General features: G+C 39.0%; 1 protein-coding gene across 6 annotated transcripts in view; it reads right to left on the minus strand.

The window, feature by feature from the left end:
• LOC132870622 (NACHT, LRR and PYD domains-containing protein 12-like) overlaps positions 1–19,258 on the minus strand; it is a 327,744-nt gene that overhangs the window by 197,205 nt on the left and 111,281 nt on the right. For 3 of the 6 annotated variants that reach the window (XM_060904354.1, XM_060904350.1, XM_060904349.1), the window contains 3 exons: positions 16,689–16,862; positions 15,178–15,351; positions 10,943–12,040 (listed from right to left, as the gene is read on the minus strand). The exons of the other annotated variants lie outside the window; for them this stretch is intronic. In XM_060904354.1, the coding sequence (XP_060760337.1) occupies positions 12,034–12,040; positions 15,178–15,351; positions 16,689–16,862 (355 nt within the window). In that variant the 3' untranslated portion in view covers positions 10,943–12,033. Of the gene's footprint in view, positions 1–10,942; positions 12,041–15,177; positions 15,352–16,688; positions 16,863–19,258 lie in introns of those variants that run through there. 6 annotated transcript variants of the gene reach the window in all.

The raw sequence follows: 19,258 nt of genomic DNA on the forward strand, positions 1-19,258 counted from the left end.
CAGTTGGAGAGAAACTGCCAGCTGCGCTAATAGCGGCGCTGTGCACACACGGAGCTACACAGTTCACTGCCCCCGCCCACAATCAGACTGTACCATTACTAAAAAGGGAGGAGGGGTGAAATGACTATCATAAATAACTCAAGGAAAATGTGATAGCAAATCATAGCCATGTATAATTTGCATATTTTAATAGATTAAATGAAATCTTTTATTTCAAAAACTTACACAAGACAATACTCATCTCATCTCATTATCTCTAGCCGCTTTATCCTTCTACAGGGTCGCAGGCAAGCTGGAGCCTATCCCAGCTGACTATGGGCGAAAGGCGGGGTACACCCTGGACAAGTCGCCAGGTCATCACAGGGCTGACACACAGACAACCATTCACACTCACATTCACACCTACGGTCAATTTAGAGTCACCAGTTAACCTAACCTGCATGTCTTTGGACTGTGGGGGAAACCGGAGCACCCGGAGGAAACCCACGCGGACACGGGGAGAACATGCAAACTCCGCACAGAAAGGCCCTCGCCGGCCCCGGGGCTCGATCCCAGGACCTTCTTGCTGTGAGGCGACAGCGCTAACCACTACACCACCGTGCCGCCCCAAGACAATACTATTAAAATAATATTAATATCCCTCACAGGCCCCCCTGTCAGTACCAGGCCCTTAGAATCGTCCTAACTTTCCCCCCCCTAGCGGCGCCCCTGTGCATGTGTAGAGTTTATGTAGAGTTTATGTAGTGTACTCAGTAGTAGAAACATATTGTGGTATTTCTAATGGGAAGTAAGGAGTCAACAAAAATAATCATAGAGCCATCAGTTTCGTCGATAAATTTCTACATCAGTGAATAATTCCTTTCCTTCCACTGCAGGGAAGAAGATTGCAGCCCAACCAGAGGATTCCACCCCAGGAAGAAGAATCCAGTCAGTGTTAGACATTTTCCATCCATCATCTGTAGCCGCTTATCCTGTTCTACAGGGTCGCAGGTAAGCTGGAGCCTATCGTGTTAGACATTTTGTAGTTTAAAATTCTACAGTTTTTGGTGCACATGTCAGTTCTGTGTTTTGATCACAGAAACATGAATGTGATCGTTACTGCAACAGCAATTACACTACTGTGATTATTACTGGAATAACAGTTACAGTATTTTATAGTTACTGTGATTAAATTCACAGTAAACATACAACATACTTCGTGACTCGACATTTCAGTATTCTTTTTACAGTATTTATTACTGAATATAATAATAACTATAGTGTTTGGGTTTTTTTTAATTCCTTATGTATAAACAAACATTCTGTTAAATGAATTTATAACAATTTGAAAAGAATCAGTTGTTTTTAGAATTATATTAGAATTTGAATGCATTTTTAATAATTAGACTCCTCATCTCACCTCATCTATCCCTTGACCTATGGGGTCGTTGGGGCATCATGGATGCTTGGGCTACAACCCTCCTCCGACCCAGGCACTGTCCCTTGTAGTATAGTATTTGTTCGACCGGCCGCGCGTGTGACATGGCCATACCATTTCAGTTTTCTTTTCTTAACTGTCATGAGAAGGGTCTCATGTGGTCCTATAGCCTGTTCAACAGTCTGGTGGATAGTTTCATTCGTGATATGGTCCCTGTGTGTTATACCGAGGATTGTTCTGTAGCACCTCATTTCTCTTGCTAGGCATGGCCGTAACTACCAACGCAGTCTAACGCAGCGTCACGTGACGTAGCCTATACTAGTGTCGGCCGGGGAAGTTGGGTTTTGGATAAAACAGGCAGGGTGTAGTCTACGCTCTATCACATATCACCTAACCTAACGTAGGCTAATAGTCACATCGCATTATAGAGCTTTACCCGAGTGCAAAATGAAAACGATGCAACAAATTAAATTAAGGTTTGGACAGCCAACAGAAGAGCAGGGAAAGAGAAGGAGGGAAGGTGAGAAAATATTGTCAGTGCAGTGGCAGACCATTCAGCGGTGTCATGCCAACTTTCCAAGGGGAAACGTTTCATTGTCATTGCCTATTACATTTTAGTTAGCATTTCGAGAAACATTCAAAACTACGTTGTCACAGGCAGCCCTGTGCAGGGCTAAGTAAACGGGCTTGTTTGAGTAACTCTTTCTCTCATAACTCTCTCTCTCACTCACTCACTCACTCACACAGACACACGGTCCGTGTATCATCCGATCATTCAAGTATTCCATTCAATCTGGAAAACGAAAAACAAAAAAACCACTCAATATTTCGTTTTCTTGTTTTTCTGTATGACCAAAAAATGAGGGATTGGTGTTTGTTTTCCTTTTTCCAACTCAAAACAGAACAAATAATAAACAGGGACACCAAAACGAAATAATAACTCTAATTTACGATTATTGATTTTCTCTATTCCCCACGCTACATTAGCCTTCCCATGATCCTCAGCGACAGTCCATCGTCTCTGCGTCTATGAAACAGAAAAATTGCATGTGCATGTATATATCAAGTAATTTATTCATACATCCTATTCATTTAATATATTAAGCTGTTAATGTTAAGCTGATGATCTCTTAATTATTATTATTATTATTATCTCAATATAATAGTACTTATTTCGTTTTCCTGTTTTTCTGTATGACAAAAAAATGAGGGATTGGTGTTTTGTTTTCCTTTTTCCAACTCAAAACAGAACAAATAATAAACAGGGAAACCAAAACGAAATAATAACTCTAATTTACGATTATTGATTTTCTCTATTCCCCACGCTACATTAGCCTTCCCATGATCCTCAGCGACAGTCCATCATCATCTCTGCGTCTATGAAACAGAAAAATTGCATGTGCATGTATATATCAAGTAATTTATTCATACATCCTATTCATTTAATATATTAAGTTGTTAATGTTAAGCTGATGATCTCTTAATTATTATTATCTCAATATAATAGTAATCTGTACTCGAGTTGAGGGGGGATGGGGGGGATGCCATCCTCCCGGAATAAAAAATGGTCAAAATCATCCCCCCTCTAAAACGGGCATCCCCCCTCCCTTCCCTTGAGCAATTTTATCAATAAATGTGGACATTACTTCTATTTAACATTGGAATTAGAAATGCCATTCCACATAGCTCTGCTGAAACTGAGCATACAGTAAGCTACCGTGAGAGAGGGCGCGCGCAAGCGAAGCGTTTGAGGAGGTGACATTCAGTTGGGGTTCCGTTATTTTTGATTTCATTCGGCGTCAGTGACAGCAGCGGATTGCAGCATCATGGCCAAGCGGAGTGGACAGCAAGACCTAAGCAAGTTCGGATATGGAGCCTAATTTGTGGGCGGCGGATAACAACACAGCTATCATAATGAATGTTAGTTTGGAGTCTAGCCAGCTGCTCAGCCTTACATGTGACCGGCTCTCTAATGAGGCAATGAAGCCTTCAAAACTGCTAGTGTCGTTAATTTTAGCCTTCCTGTCTTGAATAACACTTTTTGTTGCCTGAAGAATAACAAACGAACGTCCAGGCTGATTAAATTAATGGCCTTATACAAGAAATCAAAGCTAACATGAACCTGAGTAAGCTATCGATAGCTGGCTAGACTCCAAACTAACATTCATTATGATAGCTGTGTTGTTATCCGCCGCCCACAAATTAGGCTCCATATCCGAACTTGCTTAGGTCTTGCTGTCCACTCCGCTTGGCCATGATGCTGCAATCCGCTGCTGTCACTGACGCCGAATGAAATCAAAAATAACAGAACTCCAACTGAGTGTCACCTCCTCCAATGCTTCGCTTGCGCGCGCCCTCTCTCGCGGAGCTTACTGTATGCTCAGTTTCAGCAGAGCTATGTGGAATGGCATTTCTAATTCCAATGTTAAATAGAAGTAATGTCCACATTTATTGATAAAATTGCTCAAGGGAAGGGAGGGGGGAAGCCCGTTTTAGAGGGGGGATGATTTTGACCATTTTTTATTCCGGGAGGATGGCATCCCCCCCATCCCCCCTCAACTCGAGTACAGATTACTATAATTAACACTGTGAATTTCACCAGAAATCCTTTATTATTCCCTGCCTACCTCTATTTTATTTATTTTTGCACGCTTTATAAGCAAATGTGAACTATTTTTGGAGTTTGTTCATTCATTTAACTCTTACATACTGTTTGGGTCAAATTTGACCCATTTTAACATTTGACAGCAATAAAAATACCCTAAATGTCATTTTTTTGGCCTGATATCGTATGACTTTTCCTAAAGTGATCCAAAATACACAAAACTGAAAATATTTTAAACTGGTATAATTTTACAGAGGGGTTACAATTTTTTGTACACTTAGGCTGTTCTGGGGCAAATTTGACCCATATTCATTTGAATGTCTTTTAAACTTCCCAGAGTGTGTTAAATCATGGTAAAGGGTGGGAGGGGAGGGACAGTACATGCCATGTTCTTTTATATATGACTTATGGGACAGTTATGACAGTGTTCAAGGGGGGACTTGAACCTGTCTCGGGAACTTTACATGTTCCCACCATATTTTCTCACAGAAAATATGGTTTCCATAGGAACATGTACCTGTTAGTTTTTGAAGAGTCATGGGGAATCTCGAAACAGTGAAAAAAACAGTTGCACAGTGATCATACATAGTAAACATAAGGAACAGAGGTCATATGAGGTCAGAGGGTGCCTTGAAACAGGCGTGAGATCTGCACCTGCACCAGAAATGTAACAAAATCTATAGACCTATATAAAGAGTTAATAAATGTTATAAAGAGTTATAAATGTTTTTGCAAACTGTACTTTCAATAAAATATATTAACATCATTATGACTATGTTTTCATGTCTTAGGTAAAAAAGAATGTGTGAAAGATGTTTCTATCCAAAATCGGGTAGTGTAAATATATAAAAAATACACTCTCTTTGCTTTCTGAAACATTGATTAAGGATTAATCAACCATTTATTAATGTCAGATTGGTCATTTATATGTTTTAAAAAGATATGGAGCTCAAAATTGGGTGTGGACTCTTATTAGTAGGGTATTCTTTGCCTGGGTCAAAATTGACCCAGACCATACCATGAAGGCATGGAATATGAACAGTATGTAAGGGTTAAAAAAAAGAAAGGGCAAAACCCACTCCTCGCGCTTGGATGAGGTGATCGGAGCGCGTCGCGCGGGATTCTCTTCAGTCTGCCCTGCCTGAAGCGCTCTGGAGAGAAGTGAGGAGCTGCCAGGGTTCTTCTAATTAATAGTTACAAAAAATTCATATAAGCGTTTATAACACTAAAATTTGCAGGGTAGCGGTGTTGTGTAGCTGGCGAAGTGCCATTGTGCTCGCTCTTGTTTTTATTTTCATGTACTTTGTAAAATACAGCAAACTAATGTTAGCCGGAATGTTGCTAGCGAATGTTAGCTCGTAGTTACCTCAGTACAACATAGTTAGCCTGCATAGTTACTCACGGGGCTAAAGACATTTGTTTGATAGCGTTTAACTTTATTTCGGTATCATATGTCCGCTTAGCAATTTACAGGGGATTTTTCCCATTATGCACGTTATGTTCAAAATCTTTGGGGGTATGCCATGGCTAACTTAAATCGATCCGATCCGAACGGAAAGAATTTCTCGGTTCGAAGCTTATTAGCTTATTCAACGACTGCTATAGTCGTTGAAATATTAGAATCGTTGGTATACCGATATCAGCAGAGCATTCTAATATTTCAACGACTCACTTGTGAACTTTGTATTGACGGTTAATTTGCGTCAATATCCAGAAACGTGTTCATTAAAGCATGTTGGTTGTGAAAATTAAGTTTTTGCTTTTACTATAGTGGCTAGCAACATTGAAATCTGTATGTGGTGTGATGTAGCCAACATGGCCATACATGTCAATCCCTACGGATTTCCCATATTCCCTACGGATTTTGGCATTTTAAAAATGGTACGGGTGTAGTGGTATTCAACTACAGATTTTTCTACATTTTCACCTTTAAATTATTTTGATTTATTACCATAAAAAAAATCGTCATGAAATACGAAAATGCACGGGAGCCGCCATTTTCTACATTTAGAATTACTCAACCGGTACTTCCGCTAGTACCAACAAGCCATTCCGAATGTCTGAGCATGCGCAATTGTGATTTTCCTGCACACCGAGCGGGAAATAACAGCACATGTAGCGTAACAATACACAGGTCAAGATGTCGGCACCACTGAAGAAAAAACTCAAAACATCTAAAACTGGAGGTCGCTTTCTTCCCGAATGGACAGAAACATTCAATGGAATAATTATCGCCTCCAAAATGGGTGCTGAGTATGTCAACTGCACAATTTGTTGTAGAGACGTGAAAGTGTTTGCCTCTGGAATTTACGACGTGAGGGAACACATGAAATCTCAAATGCATGTGAAGAATGCAAACCAGAAAAAGAGACAGCCGTCAATTAATTTCTTCATGCAAAAACCAACAAAGGTTGTATCTGACACTATCTTAAAATCAGAAGTGGCATTTTGCAATTTCATTGCTCAACACAACCTCCCAATGTCCGTCGCAGACCATTTCACAGAACTCGTCCCTACACTATTTCCAGATAGTGATCTAGCAAAGAAATTCAGCTGTAAACGGACCAAGGCAACTCAGATTATAAAACGAAGTCTAGCACCAGAGGCCACTTCTCCAGTGATAGATCATTGTGAGACTATGCCCTTTTCTGTAATGATTGATGAAAGCAATGATAAAAAGAGTGACAAGAGACTGGCAGTGCTTGTCTGAATTTTTAACGTGAATGTTGGGGCTCGATCCAGAATTTTGGACATGCCAGTGTGTAACATTGGTACAGCAGAGTCAGTTTTCAAAACTTTGGATGAAGTATTACAGTAAGTATGTTATGTCCATTTTAATGAATATAGAATAATACATTTCTATTTGTATGAATAATTTCTGAAATATAACTTTGTTTTAAAGATGCATGATGATCGTAATACTAATAAATGAGATGATCATTTAAAATCAAGAGGTGAGAAAAAAATTAAATGCCTGATGTGGTTATGTATTTGTAAATAGGCTTTAATATATGAATAAAAATAAATTCTTTAACTCTGTTATGCACAATTATCTCCTTTGTATGATTGCAGACCAAGATGAACAGTGACTTATGCTGCAAATTAGAGATAACCCATGAACATGTAAAGTTGGGTAGAAGTGCAACATGTTCATACAGTCAGGAACATTGCTGAACAATGTGCCAAGTGAACCCCAAATTATTGGATTATGTGAGAAGAGACACTAAATTTTGTTGAACTGATATAGACTGTTGTTTAATTGAGTGTTAACAGTATATATGGATGTACAGAAATTAACCAGTGCATATATTAGGTAAGATCTGATACATTTTTATTATGCATAAAATATTACTATGGATTTGGTATGGAAATTATGGATTTCTTTACCAGGGAGTACAGGTGAGAGCCGTGAGGGGTTGACATGTATGCATGGCATGGTTATGCTGTTACTCATTTAATTTTTTAAATTAGGCACATGAGACCAGCCAGAGCTGCCATAACGGATTTTTTTGTTATTCATGACAGGTATGTTGCCTTGCTGTTTATTCTACTGTAATACTATTTGGTTTTCGTGCATTTTTTCCATTTCATGTTACCATTTCATGTCACCAATCATTCCTGAAGTGTTAAGCTGGTGGTAATTCATGTACTGAATGTCGCACAAGATGTGACCGTTTTCTGCTGAAATGTAATGTACTGTAAGAATGCATTATTATATGAATGCAGTTTGTACAGTAGTGAGTCTGCCTGAAGCTCTCTGGAGAGAAGCACATGAGACCAGCCAGAGATGCCATAACGGATTTTTTTGTTATTCATGACAGAATAAACCGCAGTCAATCGGCCGTCGTTGTCTGAGTCATCAATGAATATTTCACAAAGACACAACGCAGAGTCAGACCGGTCACACTAGTCCCAATATACAAGAATAAGGGAGATGTACAGGGCTGCAGTAATTCCAGAGGGATAAAACTGATGAGCCACACCATGAAGCTATGGGAAAGGGTATTGGAGGCGAGATTGAGAAGACAGGTAGCAATCTGTGAACAGCAGTACGGGTTTATGCCAAGGAAGAGCATGTCAGATGCAATTTTTGCTTTAAGAATGTTAATGGAGAAGGCCAGAGAAAGCTACAGTGTGTGTTTGTAGACCTGGAGAAGGCATATGATAGCGTGCCGAGAGATGAGCTATGGTATTGTATGAGAACGAGTGGCGTGAATGAGAAGTACAGTTGTGTTCAAAATAATAGCAGTGTATTTAAAAACGTGAGTAAAGCTCAAAATCCTTATAATAGTTTTTATTTCCATGCATTGGGAACAATGCACATTATATTCTACATCAAAACATGAAGAAAAATGTATCAATATTTTAATTACTTTACAGAAAATGAAGAAAAATGAACATTGGGCTGTTCAAAAAATAGCAGTGTCTGCATTTTTCATTACAAACTCCAAATATTTACTGTATAAACTGAAAAAATCTTAAGGATTTAGTATTCCTGTGAATCACTAAACTAATATTTAGTTGTATAACCACGGTTTCTGAGAACTTCTGGCACCTGTGAACAGGTATTCCAGCCCAGGATGATTTGACAACATTCCACAATTCCTCTGCATTTCTTGGTTTTGCCTCAGAAGCAGCATTTCTGATGTCACCCCACAAGTTTTCTATCGGATTAAGGTCCGGGGATTGGGCTGGCCACTCCATAACTTTCATTTTGTTGGTCTTGAACCCTGATGCTGCTCGCTTACTGGTGTGTTTGGGGTCATTGTCTTGTTGAAACACCCATTTCAAGGGCATTTCCTCTTCAGCATAAGGCAACATGACCTCTTCAAGTATTTTGATATATGCAGACTGATCCGTGATCCCTGGTATGCGATAAATGGGCCCAACATCATAGTAAGAGAAACATCCCCATATCCTGATGCTTGCACCACCATGCTTCACTGTCTTCAGAGTGTACTGTGGCTTGAATTCAGTGTTTGGGGGTCGTCTGAAAAACTGTCTGCGGCCCTTGGACCCAAAAAGAACAATTTTACTTTCATCAGTCCACAAAATGTTTTTCCATTTCTCTTTAGGCCAGTCGATGTGTTCTTTGGCAAATTGTATCCTCTTCAGCACGTCTTTTTTTTAACAGTGGAACTTTGCATGAGCTTCTTGCCGATAGATTAGCTTCACACAGGCATCTTCTAATTGTCACAGTACTCACAGGTAACTTCAGACCGTCTTTGATCACCCTGGAGCTGATCATTGGCTGAGTCTTTGCCATTCTGGCTATTCTTTGATCCATTCGAATGGTAGTCTTCTGTTTTCTTCCACGTCTCTCTGGTTTTGCTGTCCATTTTAAAGCACTGGAGATCATTTTAGCCGAGCAGCCCATCATTTTCTGCACTTCTTTACAGTATACGTTTTACCTCTCCAATCAACATTTTAATCAAAGCACGCTGTTCTTCTGAACAATGTCTGGAACGACCCATGTTTCTCAGGTTTTCAGAGAGAAATGGATGTACAACATGTGCTGGCTTCATCCTTAAATTAGGACCACCTGACTGACATCTGTTTTTTTACAGAATGAATGACCTCACTAATTAAACTCCACACTGCTATTATTTTGAACACGTCCCTTTCACTTAATTATTCGATTACACAGACTCAGGAGCATGCATATCATGAATGTTGGGTCTGTTGGTTTTCTATGACTCTGCTACACCTACTGGTAAATTATTTGCCATGTAGTAATATAATTTCCACCAAAAATAGTGATTGATCTGGTTAGTCGTGTTGGACTGCTATTATTTTGAACACAAGTGTATATTAGAGTGGTGCAAGACATTTATGAGAATAGTGAAACAACAGTGAGGTGTGCAGCTGGAACAACTGAATGGTTCAAGGTGAAGGTGGGACTCCATCAAGGATCTGCTTTGAGTCCTTTCTTGTTTGCCATAGTGATGGATAGCTTGATGGACGAAGTGAGGCAAGAGTCACCATGGAACGTGATGTTTACGGATGGTATTGTGATATGTGGTGAAAGTGGAAAGGAGGTTGAGTTGGGTTTGGAGAGATGGAGGTATGCATTGGAATGAAGAGGAATGAAGGTGAGCAGGAGCAAAACAGAATACATGTGCATCAATGAGAATGGGGATGAGAGTGTCATGAAGATGCAAGCAATAGACGTAAAGAAAGTTGGTGAATTCAAGTACCTGGGGTTAACTGTGCAAGAAAATGGGGGCTGCGATAGTGAGGTGAGAAAGCAAGTGCAGGTAGGATGGAGCAGTTGGAGAAGGATTTCGGGAGCCATTTGTGATGGGAAAGGCCCAGCAAAAGTGAAAGGTAAGATGTACAAGACAGTAGTGAGACCAGCTGTGATGTATGGGTTGGAGACCGTACCCTTAACGAAGAGGCAAGAGGCAAAGTTGGAGGTGGTGGAGTTGAGGATGTTAAGGAACTAGTACATCAGAGGGACAGCACATGTGGAGAGCTTGGGAATGAAGCTAAGAGAGATGAGACTGGGATGGTATGGGCACATTGTGAGAAGAGACGCAGAGCATGTTGGAAGGAGAATGTTGAGGATGGAGCTGCCAGGCAAACGAAAATGAGGAAGGCCAAAGAGGAGATACATGGATGTGGTGAGAGAGGACATGAAAGTGGCAGGTGTGGTAGAGAAGGATGCGGAAGACAGGGAGCAATGGAGACCAAAGATCCGCTGTGGTGACCCCTAATCAGGAGCAGCCGGAAGAAGATATAAGATTTCCCTCCAGTTAAACAGCTCAGTGTTTTTTATAAAGTCTGCTGAGTTTTCAGCTCCTTTTAACATGAAATCTTCTTGTCTACAGGAAGTGTGACTGCAGTGTGAGGAAATGAGGCGACAAAATGGACCAGTTTCACAGCAAACAGTTATGTTCTATTAAACATCTGCAGGATGATTAACAGAGAAATATTTATATTACAGAAATACAGCAACTGTCCACTTCTCAATTACATCACGTAACTCATTTCAAAAAGAGTAAATGTTTTTTCACAGGTACTATGATTTTTATTTGTGTTTTTTGTTCCATTACATTTGTTTTATACTCTGTTGTCTCATTGTCTTTCATGTTACTTCATTCATCTAACGTATAATTTACAAGTGCAATTATTTTGTAATGCAGATTATAATACAAGTCAATAAAAAGTAAACAGATAAAAAGTATATCATTCTTTAACACAATTATAAATAAACAGTAGTGGTAGAAGAACAAAAAAATAACTTTGGGATGTGCGGTTATAAGAAAATAATCAGCAGTGTATAGCAGTAACTCTGCTTCATCACACCACCCTGTCATTAATTATTTTACTACAACACCACATCACCCACAGTGTTTTATTTCTTACATCATTAGAGTTATACGATCCCTAAAGCACAACGCACGATGTGTTTCTGCAAGTGAAGTAAAGCCCACCAAAGCATCTCTGCTTCATGAGAAACATTTTCTTTCTGCAGTAGTCAGTGGATGAAGCAGTTTTAGGTCTGAATAGAGAATCAGAGGGATTAAGCTACAAAATTCATGTTAAATATATAAACTTAATACAACAAATATCTACACTGTATTATATAATTATACTGATTTATTTATTCAAAGTGTATTTCACAATTAGAATTATGCAAAAATACTGAAAGTAGTCTATACTGAAGTAAAAGCCTTGTAGTGAGAGTCTCCTCAGGGGCCTGAAACTGTTCCTGTCCATTTCAGCTCCCTCTTCCACTGACTGGGTTCAGCTCGAGTCCCTGTGCTTTTTCACCTGCTCTTTCAGGGTTTTTAAGGGACTGAGGTCCAGGCAGTTTCATGCAGCTCACAAGATGTTCCACATTCAGTGTAGAATTGTGTGCAGTCCGATTCACTGTGCACCATGAACACACACTGACCACGTCTCCGAGTCTCTTTCATTTGTCATTTCATTTCACTAAATGACTGATGTGTTTATGAATGTGTTGTCCGTTCCTCAACATAGAAATGCAGGAACACCAGTGTCTTCATCACACACTGAAAATAAAAGAAAAACATCTGGATTAATCCCCACACACTGGACTGTGGTACTTCATGACCAACAGCATGTAATCATCTCTGCTCCAAGAGAAACATGATTATCTCCTGTTTATAATTTAATTCAACATTTATTCAGTCTTAAATAATATGTGTTCTAACATTGAGCTCCAACAAACGAGAACTTCCACAAGATCTAACAGGAAAGTGAGCAGATGTTTCCCATCACATCACTGCTCTTATCCAATCACAGGCTTTGGAGCTTTTTAAACAGTAACTAACACTGCGGTGGGTTTGATCTCTTGTTCTACATGTAGATTTAAGTGCAGACTTTAAGAAGAAGCCGAGGTGAATTTTACAGGAACGACAGAAGACACGGTGTGGAGGTGGAGAGCAGGAAGGAGTGTCAGAGTGAGTCAAGTGGCTCCTTAAATCACATTAGTGGCAGTGTGGCATTAAAGACGATCATTTTACTGAGTTTTGAGGAGGGTTGAGAAGAAAGTGTGCTGCTGATCAGAAACGGAAAAGCTGAGATCATCTTATTCAGACAAAAGCAGCAGGATGAAGACAGAGGCAAGGCAAGGCAAGTTTATTTATATAGCACATTTCATACACAGTGGCAGTTCAATGTGCTTTACAGAAGTAAAAGCAAAACAGTAAACAATAGAAAATAAAATTACATAAAATAAATGGGGAAGAAAATTAATAAGAATTAAACAATAGTAGGAATAAAATAATAAAATGAGATAAAAGTTCAATTTAAAAAAAAAACAGCAGAATAAAATAGAATAAAAGTTAAGTAAAATTTAAAACATGGAGAGACTGTAAAAGTAAAGAGTTTAAAACATGTAGAGATGGCAATATTAATAATTTAGCAGAAAGCATCTGAAAACAGCTTGGTCTTTAACCTAGATTTGAAGCTGCCAACAGCAGGAGCATTTTTAATGTCCTCTGGCAGTTTGTTCCATAGCTGTACTGCATAGTAGCTAAAAGCTGCTTCACCACACTTTGTTTTAACAACAGGTTTTAACAGTAAATTTTTCTGCTGCGATCTGGTAGATCTGATTGGGTTAGGCCACTGCAACATATCAGAGAGGTAATTGGGCCCTGTACCATTTAGAGATTTGTACACCAGCAGCAATGCTTTAAAGTAAATTCTGTAGCTTACTGGAAGCCAGTGAAGGGACCTTAGAATTGGAGTAATGTGCTCTGTTCTTTTTGTTCGTGTGAGAACCCTAGCTGCTGCATTTTGAACCAGCTGAAGTCGTTTGACGGGTTTTTTTGGCAGGCCTGTGAAAAGGCCATTGCAGTAATCAACCCTACTAGAGATGAAGGCATGTATAAGTTTTTCCAGATCATTTTTTGACATAAGTCCTCTTAGTTTGGAAATGTTTTTTAGGTGATAAAATGCCGGTTTAGTGATTGCTTTCATGTGCCTGTCAAAGTTTAGCTCGCTGTCAATGAAAACACCAAGATTTTTAACCATTTCTTTTGTTTTAATCCCCTTTGTGTCAAGAATAGTGGTAATCCTGAGTCTTTCTTTGAAGAAAATTTTGTGACATCCAGTTGTTGATTTGATCGATACACTGGTAGAGACATTCAAGGGGGGCATAATCATTAGGTGATAGAGCAAAATAAATTTGGGTGTCATCTGCATAGCAGTGATATAAAATTGAGTTGTTCTTGATAATTTGCCCAAGTGGGAGCATATAAAGGTTGAATAGTAATGGTCCAAGGATCGACCGCTGGGGGACACCACAGGTCAAGGACATTGACGTTCAGGTACAATTTCCCATGGTAACAAAGAAGCTTCTATCTTTTAAGTATGATTTTAACCAATTGATAACTTTACTAGTCAACCCAACCCAATGTTCAAGTTGATATAGCAGTATGTTGTGATCAACAGTATCAAAAGCTGCAATGAGGTCCAGTAATACCAGGACCGATGTTTTTCCTGCATCAGTATTAAGACGTATGTCATTTATAACTTTAATCAGCGCTGTTTTAGTGCTATGATTGGCACGAAATCCTGACTGAAAGTTATCAAAACAGCTGTTTGATATCAAGAAGGCAGTTATTTGATTGAAGACAATTTTTTCAAGGATTTTCCCGATGAATGGTAGATTTGATATTGGCCTGTAGTTATTTAATACTGAAGCATCCAGATTATTCTTTTTAAGTAGGGGCTTTACAACGGCTTTTTTCAAGGACACAGGAACAATACCAGTCTCTAGGGATGTATTTATGATTTGAAGCACATCTGTAATTATAAGATGTAGAACAGACTTAAAAAAGTTGGTGGGCAGAATGTCCAAATCAAATGTTGAGGAACTGAGATTTTGTACAGTTTTTTCAAGAGTGTCAATCAATTAAACAAAATTCTGACATTGTGTTGAAGTTATCTGTCTGTGTCACTGGTGATTGCAGTTTTTCAATTATTTGCAACTGAGATATATTATGAGCAATATTATGTCGTATTTTATCAATTTTACCTTTAAAGAAGGATGCAAACTCATTGCATTTATTAACTGAGAGAAGTTCAGGTGCTAATTGTGGTGGGGGATTAGTTAGCTTCTCTACTGTTGAAAATAGCACACGGGCATTGTTCATATTCCTGTTGATGATGTTGGAGAAGAAAGACTGTCCTGCTTTACGAATTTCATAATTATATTTACAAAGCATCTCTTTATGGATTTGATAATGGATGTGAAGTTTAGTTTTGCGCCATTTTCTTTCAGTCTTTCTACATTCTCTCTTTAACAGTTTAACAGCTGGGTATTGCTTCCATGGTGCTTTCTGCTTATCATTGACTCTTTGAAGTCAGAGACAGCAGGGTGTCACAAGGAGACGAGGTGTTCATTTACAATCACTCTCATGCACTCAGACGGGACATTTTGGAGACTCTGACTGACTCCATCTTCTACTTTCAGATGAATTTTAAATCAATTTTACTGAACAACAAACAGCATTAAAGACAACTGGGAGGAAAAAGTCAGATTAAATAGAACACAGTGAAAATTTCTAAAACTGGCTTCATTTCATGGCCTGGTCATGTGACATTTACTGAAATTAAAGGAAAATGATAAAGAAATTAAATTATTATCCCCCAACATTTGCCTAAAAAGGTTATTACTTACACGAGTTTCTGTAGTTTGTAATGTCCATCATCCTTAAGAGCAGAGAGCAGCTTCTTTCCTGAGTCTCCTATTTTATTCCCAGTCAGATCCAGGTCTCTCAGGTGTGAGGGGTTTGATCTCAGAGCTGAACTCAGAGCAGCACAGCCTTCATCGGAGACACCACAATCATAAAACCTGCAGAGACACAATGACACACTTCACTGCCTCAGTTTATGAACATCAAGATGTGTTTTCTCTGCCTTTAAATTAGTGTGTGTCCCCCATGGATGTGGCTTTTCTTTCACCGTTCTATATCAAGGAAGTAGCTAAGCTGAGATCAGAAGAAGGAAGTTACAGCTCACGAGTTACAATCAGAAACAAATTTCAGAAATTAATGTAAATAATCAAACTGAACTTTAGATTTACAATTTATCTGAAATATTGCCAAATTATTTCACCACTGCAGGCTCCAATATGTTTAGGTTTGAGATGTCAATCATGTTCTTTCCTGATTTATTTATTGGCAATCAGTTACAAGGCTCCACCCCTTTGAGAGATCGACCAATCATAATAAGGAGAAGCCGTGCGTCCAGGTGGAACAAAAAGGGGAAAAAAAAAAAACACATTGTCCAATCCACAGTGAGATTTTTCCCCCCTGTGAAAAAACACACTCGCCCACACTCCATTCCCACCCAGTGAAGCGGTGCGTCTGGGCGGGGCTCAAATTGACGAGATAGACACTTTGGTGAAATAAACAGTGTGAGTTTAATGAACAAACAGCGCGATATTGCAGTGAGATACTCCATCAATCTGATTCACTCAAATACTGAACGACACCAAGACTGATGAATAAAATAGAGACTTTGGGAAACGTTTCATTGCTGCATTTTAATGAAATGTGAGGGGAAGCCGGGCTTCCAGTGTCGTCTTAAAGCAAATCACCACTGACAGAGATGGACTGGAACATTATTTACTATTTTAACATTTATTATTATTATTATTATTATTATTATTCTTCAAAATCAACAAAAGGATTGTTGCTGTGGGTTTCAGTTTATTGGAAGTTCTTTTCTCCTCCTTTTTAATTTTTATTTAAAAGTCTTTTTTTTATCTATTTAATTTTTTCACTGCATCAGTTCTGTGGCATTAACGTCTCATTTTAGTTTTTAAACTCTATATTCCTGAGATCATTTCCACCATGTCACTGCTGCTTTAAACCCTGCAGCTCACACAGAGGGCAGTTAGTTTGAGTCTCAGGTGCAGTTTGTGGGATTAGTTACAGTGTTGTAGTAAATTTCACAGTGATTTCAGACACATTGCAGTCGGATCAAGTCCCGTTTTGTGCTGCAGCTTCTCACATACGTCCATCTGACCCAAAGACTCTGTGACAAATCATCAGTGTGCAGTGAACAGAAACAATCTTCCTCCTCAGGACACTGATGATGAACCTAAAACCTCTGCTTCAGTCTCACTATTAGAGAATGTGTCTTACTGAGGAGCAGGTCATGTGACTCTCAGAGAGATGATCTTACCTCAGTGTCTCCAGTTTACAGTGAGGATTCTCCAGTACAGCACAGAGACGCTTCACTCCTGAGTCTCCAAGATTATTATCAGACAGATCCAGTTGTCTCAGATGTGAGGGGTTTGATCTCAGAGCTGAACTCAGAGCAGCACAGCCTTCATCTGAGACACCACAACCCCACAACCTGCAGAGACACAATGACACACACTTCATCAACAGATTTTCATCTTGGTTTAATTCTTACTTTAAAGATGATGAGTGTAAAAATTAATGTTATTATTCAGAATGTCATGAGGATTTAATATCACCTGTTTATTCTCATTAACAGTGTAATTAATAATAATACTGAGTGTTATATTGAGTTTCTCTCCTCTGCTGTGTGTGATATTATACCATCAGCAGCTGAAGCTGAACAGAGAAGAGCAGAGAGACCATGAACTTTAATCAGAGAGAGAGAGAGAGAGACTGAATCTCAGATGGTTCTCTACTAGACTTATAGTGCACTACACAGGGGCAATAAACTTGTTTCTCCAGAGTCTACAGAGTGCATTTATAGAACACTATAGATTTATATTATTGTAGAATCAGAAAAGTAAACAATGATTATTCCATATAAATCCTACAAACATTCAGCCACTCGTTCTTGAGACAGCGTGCGAAGAAGAGTTTCAGAAAAAATGGACAGAAAACCCGAAAACATACCGGTTTCACCTCTCAGTGTCGGAGGAATAAAAATAGTGTAATTTATGACGATGTTCGATTTCTAATTACTTTTTCATCCTTCAAAAAAGAGGGAGCACATATAAACAGTGCTGTAATTTCAACACCAGTCACCTGCCAGCAGAGGTGGACAAAATACCCAACTGCATTACTGAAGTCAAAGTACAGATCCCACTGGTCAAATGTGACTCCGATACAAGTGAAAGTTGTCCAGTCAAATTTTTACTTAAAAGTACTGAAGTATTTGCTTTTAAAAATACTGAAGTATTAAAAGTAAATTTTCTGTCAATGCATTGTTGTATTATTGTCACAACGCTGACAAAACCTAATGCCTCTGAACCAACCGACTGGATTTACTGACTAACTTGTAGAACCTGAAGAATAAACACCTGGCAGAACGTTACAAAATGAAACAACTTACAACCAAGCAGAATCATCAATAAGATGCTCACTAGGTTCTCTCTTTAGCTACTGGTAAAAAGCACGTAGTAGCTATAGTAATTATGCAAGGTCACAGAAGCTACAACGTTAACGTTACCAAAGACAGAAATGTGAATTCACAAAATGAACGCATGCTGTGTCATCATGGTGGTTTAACGTTAAGCTAGCTAGTCAGTGAAGCTCTACCTGACATGCTAGCAAACTCTTTTCAAACTCGAAATCATATTGGGTAGCTAACGCTACTAGAAAAGAAAGATTTCTACATTCTATTTATTTGGCAAAATTATGCTAAACATATTTCTGAAAGGACTTCAGATAATTCAGTTTTTACATGCTAACTAACAGTGTGCAAGTTAACGAGCTGTGTGTTCGTGTTAGCCGTGGACAAGGCTACGGCAACTTGGCAGGAAAATCCACAGAAAGTCATTTGACTAACCAGACTGCATCGCTATCGCAACATTATCACTAGCTCTAAAAGCACAGACAACTTCTTTACAAGCTTTCTCTTGGAATAAGATGTTTACAAACGTTTACATATGCTTCTGCAGGTTGGACCGTGAGGTTTTTGGAGGCCATAATGTGGTTTGTTTTAGACAAACAAAGCAAACATTTAAAATGAAACAAATCTTTATTCCTTTCCCCAAAAGAACCGCCTCCTTCCATTCTGCCATCAACTGATCGTGTTCAAATAACGCTGCGGAGTAACTGAACTTGATTTTATAGTCTATGGACGTGACATGACCTTAGTGATTACTGATCGGCTGTCTCAGTGTCACCTGCAAAAAAACCAAATCACGTTTTAGAAAAGAAAAAAACATCCACTTTCTAAACTGCTTCATAGTAACAAGTAAGGAGGGCCTTGACAGAAATGTAGTGGAGTGAAAAGCACAATATTTGTCTTTCAAATGTAGTGAAGTTAAAGTCATAAGTTAAAAAAACAAAACAAAAAAAAAAAACAAGTACCGATACTCAAAAAGTGTACTTAAATACTCAAGTAAATTTACTTGGTTACTGTCCACCTCTGCCTGTCAGTAACGCGATAGAGAGCGCCACTTCCAGTCAGACTACAAACATGGCTGATCTGAACTACAACACCCAAGAACCACAGCGCCCTCTATCGCCTGTCTATTAATTACACCTGCCACTCATTTCCTGGTTAATCAGCCCACGCTATATAAACACCTCTCCCACACTCACTCCATGTGAAGTATCGTTCAGTGTCTTACCCGTCATACCAAGCCTTGTTATTCTGCCTGCCTTATCGTGTTCTCGACCCTCGTTATTGTCTCATTACTCTCGACCTTATACTCTGTCTGCCGATTGATCAATCGACCCCTGCCTGTCCCTCGACTTCGATTTCTTCTAGCATTTTGGATTTGTTTGCCAGTCTGCGTTCCCCACTCTCCCCTGCACATACAT

The sequence above is a fragment of the Neoarius graeffei genome, chromosome 22, assembly GCF_027579695.1.
Source record: "Neoarius graeffei isolate fNeoGra1 chromosome 22, fNeoGra1.pri, whole genome shotgun sequence".
Lineage (NCBI taxonomy): Eukaryota > Metazoa > Chordata > Actinopteri > Siluriformes > Ariidae > Neoarius > Neoarius graeffei.